The 12,933-nt window shown below is 37.4% G+C and overlaps 1 protein-coding gene across 3 annotated transcripts in view; it reads right to left on the bottom strand.

The window, feature by feature from the left end:
- Positions 1-2,778: 2,778 nt before the first annotated feature.
- CD226 (CD226 molecule) overlaps positions 2,779-12,933 on the bottom strand; it is an 86,940-nt gene continuing 76,785 nt past the window's right edge. For 2 of the 3 annotated variants that reach the window (XM_028102945.2, XM_028102946.2), the window contains exons 6-7: positions 8,900-8,951; positions 2,779-7,163 (exon numbers count right to left, since the gene is read on the bottom strand). In XM_028102945.2, coding sequence (XP_027958746.1) covers positions 7,050-7,163; positions 8,900-8,951 — 166 coding nt within the window. In that variant the 3' untranslated portion in view covers positions 2,779-7,049. The remainder of the gene's footprint in view (positions 7,164-8,899; positions 8,952-12,933) is intronic. The other variant, XM_028102947.2, reaches the window with a different exon arrangement.

The following is a 12,933-nucleotide window of genomic DNA, read 5'->3' as shown; positions in this document are numbered from 1 at the left end:
AAACAGTAACTAATTAATTATATCCATAAAACATAACACATAAAACATATTTATGTATATTTATTTCTTGATCATACTGTTAATGCCTTCCTTAGTTTCTCTTATCCATAGATTTTTCTAATTCTCATTTACCTTTTATTTGACTAATCCTTAAAATAAATTAATATTGAATACCTGTGACCAGGGAAACACTTCCTTGTGACTTGCCTTTCAGTCCATTTTGGCAGAATCCTAAAAAATCTCATTTAGTCTGGTGCTTCAGACTACATTCTGTGATGGATGGGTGTTGCTGACAGTTCCTCTGACTTAATTTTTGCTGATGGAGTAGACTTAACCCATCACTGTCTTCTTATGGTTTGAGATGGAATTTCTTTTTACTACCTTTTGCTGCTTTTTGGACTAAAAATTTTATCAGGCCTGATACTGATCTGGGCAAAGGGAAACTGAGCATAATCTCATACTAATTTTCAGATTATATTCTACGCTTGTGCCAAATTTTCATATGCCATAAATATTTTGTCAGGTGGATCTATGGTTTATGAAAATGGGCCAAAGAGCAACATGGATCCGATTCCAATGTCAGAACAGCCTAGTGAAGCTTCATAATATCAGGACAAAGAAACAGGTCAGAAACCAAGACACCAGAAAACACATGTATTAAAACCACACGGGGAGGGGTGCCTGGGTGGCTCAGTCGGTTAAGCATCTGCCTTCCGCTCAGGTCATAATCCCAGGCGGGGTGCTGGGATCAAGCCCCGCATCGGGCTTTCTGCTCAGCAGGGAGCTTGCTTCTACATGTCCTGCTCCCCCTGCTTGTGCTCTCTCTCTCTCTCTCTCTCTTTCTCCCTCTCTCTCTGTCAAATAAATAAATAAATCTTTTTTAAAAAGTACATGAGGAAGGACTTCCAGGTTTAATGCTAACACTCACCATGAGGACCTGAGAAAGGTCCCCTCATGGATCTGGCAAGGGAACGGGCAGGGTCACCACTGTGAGATAAGCCAAGAGCCTTCTCAATAACAAAGACCCACCTACCTCCAGAGGAAAGGACTTCACCAGAGCACAGGTCTCAAACTTAGTCTGGGCTCCTGTGGTCTTCCTGTCTCACCCAAGGAATTAAAAAATAGTAATAATAACATAATCAATGGGGGCCAGGCCTTCATGGAAATGGATTGAAAGCTTGAAAACCAGGGATAGGAGCAGGGAGCAGAAGGGGCAAGCAATTCTACTGAAGAAACGTTTGTGAATGTCACAGATCAAAGACACATCAAAAGCTGTAATAAGAAATTTTAATAACATTGAGAGAACTTTTGAGAGCTCAAAATCTTACCCAATCATCTGATTAAAGAATAATGGTTTTATTCACTAGAAGTACTTTTGAATAACTAGGCTAAAGGTTGTAATGAATAGGTGACCGAATACGAAGGAAATTATCTTAAGAATGAATTTCCAGAAAAATTAAAAATCAGTTGAGATTCTTCAAATTTTGAAGAGTGAAGAAAGTTATCAGAGCTTCTTGTCTTACAAATATCGTTTGGCACCACTCTTCCAGGATTTGGAGAATTTTGCTTGACATTTTGAACTCAGGGGATATTTTAAACTCATAATCCAGAAAGGACCTTTGCTTCTTTGGCCACATGTACAAGATTGGTGCTGCCTACTCCTTGCGTTCTTCCTTCAATGTTTGTTTCTACACATCAAGTGGTACTTGGTATAATTTTATGACATTTATATTATTTTAATTAGCAGTTTTCCATTAAAAAATGGACAAAGGTCAACTTCTTACTTGGAATTTTGAAGATTATATGTTACAAAGAAATTGATATTTTTGTGTAAAGACACACCTGTCTAGACTTAAGTTACAGTTTTAAAATCAGTAAACTGGACTAAAGTTAAAGTCAAGAATAATGTACAATAGATCTGTTCTTTGGGAGATGGGTGAATCCTCATATCCAAATCCAATCTCAATAACACTATTAAAAATGAACTGTTGGCCACCACCCCAGTACTCCTGAGAGTGTTGATATGGATTGTAACTTGTATTTGTCTATTCACCGACTTATTTGGAAACAACCTTGGATATATTTAAATACACCTGTAATAAATCCAGGTATTATATAAGGTCCTGAATTTATATTAAAGTCTATCTAAAATGTGCCATCCCGCTTATGGACCCCTGGATTTGCCACATTTTCTCCCCGTTTCCCAAGCATTGGTGCCCTCTCTCCCTCTCCCTCTCTCTGTCTCTGTTTTTCTAGAACAGTCAACATCAGCTTCCAAAGATTACAACCAATACCCCCGACTCTTGCAGACACAAACCCAAATATTATATGTTTCTTACTGTTCCTCATTCAGGGCACTGGGTAAACACTTGCATTCTGGAACCTCATAGCCTTGTGTACTAGGGCATTTTCTAGAATTGATTCCAGGTTTTATGTTCCTTTGTCTTCATTTTTTCTGAAGGGAGACAGAGGATGAGAGCTATGCAGGAAAAACCACTGCTTAATGACCCAAGTCAAGATTCTAGGGTAAATTTTTCAGGAAGTTAAAATTGTTGGGAACATCTGCTGCAACACAGAGAATCTGGAGAGATTATCTAAGTCACTGGTGAAGATTTTGAGATAAACTTAAGGTAAATACAAAACTATTAAAAGCTAAAAACAGACAATTATTAGCTCTAGGTGAAAACCAAAGTTCTGTAGGAGAGAAGCATGATCACTTTTACCATTTGATTCAGCTGAGAAGAGTGTTGGCAAAGTCATAAAAACATAAACACCAAATATTGAAATAATCAAACTTTAATACAAACATTTTGGAAGGATGGGCACATGAAAAATGTATGCATGTGTGGTGAGTTCGTGGAGAAGAAAGTATCTGTATCAAAAAACGTCTAAAATTGAAAAAAAAATCTAGTAATGATATAAGCATGCTATTCAGAGAAGTAGAGAGAAATAAAGTAATTAGAGGAAGTGAAATTTGTTGTCTCAAAGGAGGGAAAATGGGAAGGACGGGAAACTTTTTTTTGCAAAAACCCCTCATACAGCACTTTGATTTTGAACTACACGCACTTAGAAAATGCACTGAATGTTGCATTGCTATAGAAGTTATAAAGCGTCAGTGGTTTGAATTTTTTCTGCATTTAACTCTTTATGTTAATATTATTCTAGAGGACTTTTTTTCTAATATTCTTTGATGGCAAGTAAAACTAATGATGGTGAAACACTGCACTTTATTCATTCAAACAACAGACTTCAGTATGTCAGGTACATTGCATGCCCTACAAAACCAGACAATCTGAAATTACACACAAAACTGGAAAAAATCTTTTAAACAGGGTGACTATATAACCCATCATTCAAACAGGGACAATAGGCAATAAATGGGAATTATTGCAGACATTTATCATACATATCCCCAGATTCGGTCTTTTATTATGATACCTTACAACACAGTTAGTGCTTTGAATCTGAAATACTATGTAAATCAACCTTGAAGATTTTGTAAAATTCCCTTAGAAAGCATTGCAGTGAATTCTAGAAGCCACAGTTCTACACATGGGTCACTAGCAATAGAAAAATTTTTAAAAAAATACTTGTTTTTATGTTTCAGATAAATGTATAAGAGCCTAGAGACTTGACTTAGAATAATTCCAGTGAAAAGACCAGTAGAAAAGTATATTAATTTTACGCAAAAGCCTGAATGTGAAGGTCAACACTTTCTAAGTACTATGTTCTAGTAGTGGCCAAATAATGATACTTAATTGTGTTATAGGTTTGCACCACTTTATATTTTTCAAAGATATTTTTCCACTATTGTGGAAAGAAGCTAAACACTTTACTCACAATTTAGCACCTCCACCTGAACTTTATAAACATTGAGTTCTACAATACCTGCAATCTTGCTGAAATCTCATACAAGCAGTACAGAATATAGCACATTATTATAAATCAAGGAGAAGCACTTTGATTACAGCAATTTCTAAATACAATATGGACTCTACCAATTTGGTAAATTATGGTAATGCAGCTGTAGATGTGATTTAAGATAGTTCTATATAAACCAACATAACTTGAATATTTACAATGAAAGTAAACCTACTAGTTATTTTTATCTTCCTTTGTCTTATAAATTGATAACCAATGTATTTTAAATTTATATGTATAATATTTTAGTAATAAATTGATTCACTTAAAAATCCTAAAAATTTAATATTGACCAAGTAAAGAATATAGCCTCATCTACTGCCTTGCATCCATAAGCGTAATTACAAGCTAATGAAATTTCAATTCTATTTTCTCAGTATGCATAAAGGCCTTTAAATAATGTCTCAAGGTCTCTCTGATGATAATATAATCAATACCTAGTCATCATAGGTTAATGGCATGTATTCTTTCCCCCAAAAAACTGTATACTCTATAATGACATTTAACAAACTTACCTAACTTGTCATCACACAGCAATTCCCTTTAATTGGTTACTTTAATGGAAATATTCAAATTTACATTTATGGCATTCAAAGGAAACATAGATTTTTATGTAATATATTATATATCATCATAAATTATATGTGTAAAAAAGAATCCTAGGAAGCATCTTGCTCCCTAAGTAGCACCTTTCAAAAAAGATTTAAAACATAATTTAATTCAATTCTGACATTTTATTCTGTGGAACTGTTTTGATCGGTTTCCTTAATAACAACAGACTAGTAGGTATAACAGATTAGGGGGAAATATATATATGTTCATATATATGTGTGTGTGTGTGTGTGTGTGATACGTATACACGCAATATACTATATATACCATGTAGTATCTATATAGTAGGTATAGTTTTATACATGTACATATTATATATATATAGTAGAGTTATGAAACTCCAGCAAATTAGGAATGATATTAAACAGACAATAATGAAAGTGTTTTGTTAATAAGTAAAGATGTCCAGGGAAAGGAAACTAGTGAGTAGAATTTCATCAGCATGATCAGCTGAGAGTGTAACAGGACCAGCGGCAGTGGGTGGGATGGGGGGGTGGACAGAGAAATTCCAGCAGGACTTAGAAGGGTTCCAAATGCCTGAAAAATCCTGAGCTCTGCAGAGGAAGAATACCCGAAGAAGAGGGACAGGGGATATAGTTCTCATAAATATTCTGAGTGACAGATTAAAGAAAAAGCAAAACATTCACGGAGAAAGAGACTGGTTTAAAATGGTCTGTAGGCTCTGCTGCAGAATTCTTCCATGAGTGAAACCTCCAGGACAATGGCATCTGGTTGTACTGTGCACCCCGCCCCCAAACACGTCATCTCCTCTGTTCAAGTGGGATTTCGATTTCCCCATATTGCATTGGTAGAAATGCTTTCCTTCTCACCCATATTAGTCATTGAGAATTTGGAAATACCTCATGAGAAGTGGACATTTTTATTTTTTCCCTTCTGAAGCAGGCAGGGGCATTCATAATTTCTGTGATTCACAGAATCACTACACTATTGGGCGTGCATAGTAGTTAAAGCTATCATAAAATATCCACTGACTCGCTTAAAACTGTAAATTACAGCTTCAAGTCTTCCTAGATAACATGAGAATTTGGTTTGGCTCACTTAAAATTATCATAAAAATCTACAACTTTGATACTTACATGCAATTTTTGTGGTGAATGTTTTAAAGATGAGTAATAAATATTTGAGACATGAATGATCTCTATCTTTGGTAATGACCATTGTGGTTTCAAGGTGATCATGACCGTTATTTATCTTCAGGACTACTTTTCTTCGTTTGACCCCATCTAGAATTTGAACAATGACAGGATGGCCACTAATTGCTCTGTATTGATATTGCTAGGGTTGTCTTTGGCCAAACTGTGAAGCAAGACAAGGTTATCTCTGTATCTTCCCATTCTTTGTTCCCTGTTCCTTCTTCCCTACACCCCCCTCAATGTTCCTCCCCCTCATGTTTCTACCACAACCCAAACCACACTTCTAACTACCATTCTTTTTCTTATATTCAGATTTCCCATAATTATTTTTTTAAAAACCATTAATAATGCCTAGGTGCCTGACTCTTTTGAAAGAATTTACATATTTAAAATAATTCTCAAAAGTAGAAAAATTCAATATCAAAAACATTAAGTTATTATTGGACCATCTCATAAAGCTAAGCCAGGGAGAGTGGCAAGAATTCCATGTGGAATCAGGGATTACTTTATTTGATAATAGAGAGTGAAGAGATTTCCCTGTCACATTTGTCTTCCTCTTGACCATTCATTTATTCTGCTGCCAACTACTCTTCTGGACTATGCTGATAGAGCAGATTTTAAAGTGGGGAGAGAGAAAGCTAACCCAGATCCATCCACATATTCTCTTTTTTGTTGGTTAATAAGAGATGTTTGGGAATGGCATTGCAGTCCACATTTGTTGGTCACCAGCGCAGCTTCCAGGCCCCATTTCCCTCCTCTAATGATACCCTGAATTTCCTGGTAATGTGCTTTGGCCTCAGTCCTCATTCTAGAGGTGAACCCTTAATTGACTTAAGCCATTTCATCCTTTCCAGCCATAATGCCTGTTTAATGATGGACAAATAACCAAATTTGTTTGCTTTATCAGAGAAATAAATTCTCTACCAGGCAGAAACAAGGATTATGAATTGCCAAGGGTTATTGGAAACACAAGGGAAACACATGAATAAGAGTTAGGCTAACACAAATAAAGTGGATCCAACTCCACAAAAGGAGGTCCAGAAACGGGTTTATGCCCCAACTTAATTCTAGACATGACATTTAAACCTTGGTAAATAACCCTTGCCTGAAGCTCGATCTCTCCCCTGGATTCTTCCATTACATGACTCAGTAAGTTTCCCTTTATGTATATGCTAATTAGAGTCAGGTTTCCTGAAACATTTCTGTTAAGAATGCTCTCCAGGTTATAAAGTATTTTTCCTATCAAATTACATAAATTTAGCCAACTGGTATCCAGGGTAGCCACTGAGTAGTGGGAAAAAATTATATAAAGATCCACATGCATAACAGTCATCACAAATTTGCTCATATCAAGGAAAAAGCTTAGATTCTGGTCTTTGGCCTGTGAGAGAAGGCTGGATAGTTGACATAAATATCCTCTCTTGCACCATCCGATGATTGATTGGTAGAGTCGGGATTTCTGTAGTCGTTGGCTTCCTAGAAAGACAGACAGAATGTCAATGATTCACTGCATTGCAGCAGACAATAAAGATACTCAAAACAAATCTCTCCTTAAATCAACCACAATATAAGTCAAATTTCTATTATGATTAATTTCATAAAACATTCTCTTCTTTGTACTGAACTTCTATGAGAAATCACATTTTTTACTTTCAGGGCTCAGAATAAGATGCAACAGGAGACTACTCTAGATTATCACTTTTTATATTAGATTATGAAACACTTAGAACTCTCTCCCAATGTCCCAGGCTGTTTTGATAGGAACCATTAGTCTCATTTTTAAATGGAAGTTTAGTATAGTATGTCCCATAGTGGGTACTTAATAATTTCTGTTGAATGAATGCTTTAATAAACAATACTTTTAAAGTACACAGTGTCATGTCTTGACAATAAGCAACTAAACACAACAAAAGAAATTAACAAAATAAACTGGCATTACTTTCAAGATGATGTCATAAAACATTCTCTACACTAATCAAGTCACTTTGGCCACCTATACATGTATGTGGCAGAAAATATGTAGGCATGGGTGAGAGAGAGAGAAATTGAGAGGAAAAGAAGAAGAGAGAAAGGTCTTTTGGTGAGTAATTTGGAAACTGAGAGTGGTTTTGGTGCTTGCAAGGAAAAAGCAAAAAGAAAGTTGCACTTCCACCGGTAATTCCAGAGCCTGTTGAAAACCCCAAAACAATCAAGTGGGTCAGCTTCTTTCTTTCACAGTCCAACTCACTATCTTTCTACTCATCGTTCAAAATATCATTATTCTACAAAAGACTGAACAAGTTGAATACTTAATATAGGAAGTTGCAAAGTTCCTTCCCTCCCCTGACATTCACAGCAATAAATGTGGCTTTAGATTGGCTTGAGTGGACAAACAGCTAAGGACAAACAAGGGACCCCAAAATTTGACAGCAATGTTTTATCGCTTGCTGGAGTGGCAGATGAAACGAGGCAAAACTTCGATAGTCTTTCCAGTTACTGTCAAAAAGCCAGCCACGAATTATTCAGAAAAAAAAAAAAATTTGGTGTGCAAAGGGTAACTAATAGAAGAAAAAAAATTAAACTGATAAATAAATAGGTAACAGAAGTCCAAAGCACACATATTAGATTGTCAGAAAATTTTTATTACTTGATGTTTTGGTCATGTAGAATTCAACTGCAAATAATTAAATTGAAGAGAAATGATGTAATTTTAGATAACACTTGGGGAAATGTTTCGCTGTAAAATTTTGTAAACAGGGGCACCTGGGTGGCTCAGTTGGTTGAGCATCTGACTCTTGGTTTCAGCTCAGGTCGTGATCTCAGGGTCGTGAGATGGAGCCCTGCATTGGGCTCCATGCTCAACAGGCAGTCTACTTGAAGATTCTTTCCCTCTACCTACCCCTTTCCCCCACTCTCTCTTTATTTTAGAGAGTCTCTGTCTAAAATAAAATAAATAAATCTTTAAAAAAAATTTTGTAAACAGAATCACATATGTTAAAGAGAAAATCTGACCAAAAGTGGAGACAATGAACATGAAAGTAAGACAAACTGTTTCAAAGGGCGTCAATAATAAGAGAATGGTCAGAGAACAGGTGTTTCCTCAAATAGCTGATCCACTACATGGCCAGGTAATTGAAAGGAGAACAATAAGGTTGTCGACTGCTAAATGGACCGACTTTACGGGATATTACAATGCACAAAAGGTGGAAAATGACAGCTCTGAGAAAACTTACCTTATTCAGTGCATCCCAGGGTTGTTTAAATAGCTTTTTCTGTCTCCTTCTCCTAAGAATACATATTCAATAGAGGCATTAAGATCTTACACTTCAGCACTAGTATTATGGCATATAGTATTATACCCTACTTGTACCCCAGCCTACATGCCTTCACTATGTTGAAGTTGCTTCATTACATACCTACTCAAAATTCCCTTGACCTAATTATTTTCCACAGATGGTGAAGGCATCTAAATGGATATCCAGCCAGTGTATATTAATAATTAATCTCAGCGAGCTTACTGAAGAATGGTTCATAGTATGTTATTGCATAAATGGCTTACTGCCTTCTCCAAATAATCTTGAGCTTAGAGATTTCCCACAATTAAAAACTTCCTTTTCAATGTCGACAGTGTAACATCTTGGATGACAGTGATAATAGAGTTAAGCTTTAGAGAAAGTTCCAGGTGTTTTACTAAAACTCCTCAATGGATTATTTTATTTAGCTTTCATCAAAACCTCTATATTTAACTCAGATTGGGAAACTGAGGCAAGAGAGGAAGAGTAACTTGCCCTAAATCATGTGGTTGGCTAGTGGTAGTGTCGGGATTTGAATCCACAGCCTTCCCTCAGGACTATTACGCTCACTGTGTCTGGAGCCATGTTGCCCCAGTTCCATGGGCCATCTGGAGCCATACTATTCCATAAACTCTCCACCATTCCAATGAAAACTATAAAAACGTAACATCAGGAGGAATCTTTGAAAATTCAAGAGAAGATGAATAGAGGCTACTATAACTGAATGCACTGGATGAAACGACTCTATCCAAGTGCATGAAAATAGTTATTATGGGAGATGATATCTTTTTTTCATCTCCCCAAAGAAAAGATTTTTATCAGACCACAGAGGAGATGGGTTAGATGCAAAAACGTAAGGTATTTTTTTCCTTTATGCAAAAAGATGAAGTTGTAATTCCTTCACAGAAAGTTTAAAAACCAGCCAAACTAGTCTCTCTCCAAGGAAAGGTTCAGATGATGGATGTTGTTCTCTCCTAGTCACTAGGAAATCCTCCCATTGTGTCGACATAATCACAAACTGATCTTACTCTGTGTGTATTTGTTTACTTATAAAGACTCTTTTATGCAATTAATTTAATTTTTTGATGTGTTAAGTTTATTATGTGAAAGTGATGTTTCCAGGTCTTTCATATAAATTATTTACTCCTTAAAAGAAATCTGTGATGTAGATGCTATTACGATTCTCTTTTTACAAAGGAAGAAACAAATCTATGACAGTGGACCTTTTGTCAAATCATCACATCACTATATCATAATATAGATTAACTTTCCCAAAGAGGTCCAAATATATATATTGTTTACATAATCCTAGAATATCCAATATGATGAAGAAAAGAGAACAAGAAATTTAGAGTCAGATGATCTGTGTTTAAATTGTGCCCAGCAATTTACCAGTTATTTGCATGTATAAAGTTCAGTCCTCTCCTCTATAAAATAAAGATGGTGAACACTGTGGTTTGTTCTAGGTTGACAGACCATTCTGGTTTGCTTCACTCTTTTTTTTTTTTAAGATTTTATTTATTTTTTTGAGAGAGAGAGAGAGAGAGAGAGCACAGAGGGAGAGGGAGAAGCAGACTCCCCCGCTGAGCAGGAAGCCCAATGCGGGGCTCGATCCCAGGACCCTGAGATCATGACCTGAGCTGAAGGCAGACACTTAACGACTGAGCCACCCAGGTGCCCCCAGACCATTCTGGTTTGCTTCATTCTCAGCAGTTTCCCCAGAATGAGGAATTTTCAGTGCTGAAACTGGGAGAGTCCCAGGCTAAGCAAAAGAGCCTATTTGTTGTGAACATCAAAGTTGACAATAAAAGGAAACATAAGTGTCTAACATTTTGCACGCTAAACATTAAATTTCTTCCTGTAGACACACCCGTCTTTTGGCTCCTGCCACACCTAACCAGGGCTACGCACGCCCACCAACTACATTCACTTAACAATGTGACCATTCTGATCTCTAACTGGAAGAAACACAAAATGAGGGCAGAGAAAGTGTGGGAAATGCCTCTGGACACACAGGCTCCGGGGTACTGGGTGTGAAGGAAGGACTTGGTTTCGTTCAGGCACACTGTGATCTCCTCTGGCTTCTCCCCAAGTCAGCACATCGGAAGCGGCAGGATTATTTTAAATGGTCAGGAAGACAGAGTTCTGAAGACCATTGTTTAAGCCCTTGGGTCATTTTTCTAAGTTACAACCACAAACTGATTCGGGCGACAAGGTAGAAAGAACAAGCGCTTCTTCCTTTGTGATGTTCGGCCATGATTACACATTCAAGTCCACTAATCTTTTTATCACATTTAACCAAGTGGGACAATATATTCTACAGTTCAATTTAGCTATTCATGTAAAAGTAATGCATTTTCATGAAGCTAAATCCATCATGTCCAACATCTGTGACCCTCCAGAGATCCATGCTGTCACTCACTCTCTCCTATCATGTTGCCCGTGTTTCCGGATGCTCCTGCTGTCACAGCCGCCCTCGGTGCATTTTTCATCAACCAAGGTGAAGCAGTAGAAAAATCCTTAGTGTCACTAACATCCTGGGTTCCTTCCCTCAATTTGCTAATTTGTTCAATTTCTGACCAGGGAAAGACTTGAGGGCAGCCCGTGATGGAAAGAAAGGGAAAACGAGAGTTCTGTGTTTCAGTTTAATTAGACAAATGCTTATTGACCATCCGTTATTTGGAAAGATTAGTGCTAAATGCTATCAAACACTAAGAAATGAATAAAATGCAATCCCTGACATTTTGAACAGAAGGGAGGACAGCACAAAAATGATGAAGCTACAAAGCAGGTTGCAAGGCGCAACGCAACAGATGGTGACATCAGGTCTCTTTGCAGGGAGGGAGGACCAGGACAGACCTCCCAAAGGGGACATGTGTCCCACACCTTGAATGAGTCATGGGAGTAAAGCCAAACATGGGGGAAACAGCACTTTGTTAGCTACCCAAATGGGAAGAGAGTCGGGTGTGTTCACAAAATGAGACTTGAAGTTTTAACAAAATTTGTTGACATTGGGGCAGTAAAGTAGAAAATATAAAGGAACATTAGATTGGGGTCCCACTAACTGGGTGGAAGTCAGAACAAAGGGTGCCTTTGATACAGGGTTAATGAGTTTTAACCTTATTCTGGTGGCAGTAGAAAGACAAGAAAAGGTGTTAAACAGGAAGGATACTAGCTTTTAGAAGAGCAACCAGGAAAAGTCAGGTGTGCTCCAAAGAAAGAGAGGAGACAGCTGGAGCTGGGGGCAGATTGGGAGCATTAACTAACCTCCAGGGAGTTGTAATACCAGCTCCAAAGAGGTGAGGCTGGGATATGGAGATGAGATAGAGAAATCTACCTGATATCCTATTAATACACATGCACTTGCACGTGTGTGTGCCTATGTGTGTGCGTGCGTGCGTGTGTGTGTGTGTGGTAATATTGCTGGGGTAGAAGAGAAGAGGAGATGGATGTATTCCTTCCCTCTGCTAACAAGAGAACACTTTAGTTGGAACACAAGCATAAAGAGTAATTTCAATTCAATATGATTACAGCTAAGATTACGACAAATACCTTAGACAAGTGAGTTGGTGAGCGTGAGACAGCAAGAAAGGGCAGAGTCAACCCAGAATATTCCAGCAAGTTCCCAAGTGTGCCACAGAGAGTAAAAGGTAGGAAACTTAAGTAGAGGTCAATGACTATCTACTCTCTCTAAGGTAGCCCCTTCCAACACACCTCTCTTCCTCAATAATTTTTTTTAGGAATAGCATCTCTGTTGCTTGTTTCAGAAACTATACAACCATTTAAAAGTATGTTGCTTATTTATTAGAATGTGCACTCCATCACATCTTGTTCACTACTGTTGCAATAGATATTTGATGAATGAATACATGAAGGCATTATTACTGCTCAACCCTGTTCTTCCCCTTCTCAGAATCCCTCCCTCCCTCCCCCCTCATCACACGCACGCACGCACACATGCACGGATGCATGCT

Source organism: Eumetopias jubatus, unplaced genomic scaffold, assembly GCF_037043125.1.
Source record: "Eumetopias jubatus isolate StellerSeaLion01/CBP00866 unplaced genomic scaffold, mEumJub1_p1.0 scaffold_16, whole genome shotgun sequence".
Taxonomy (NCBI): Eukaryota; Metazoa; Chordata; class Mammalia; order Carnivora; family Otariidae; genus Eumetopias; species Eumetopias jubatus.
This window is presented reverse-complemented; position numbering and strand designations above follow the sequence as displayed.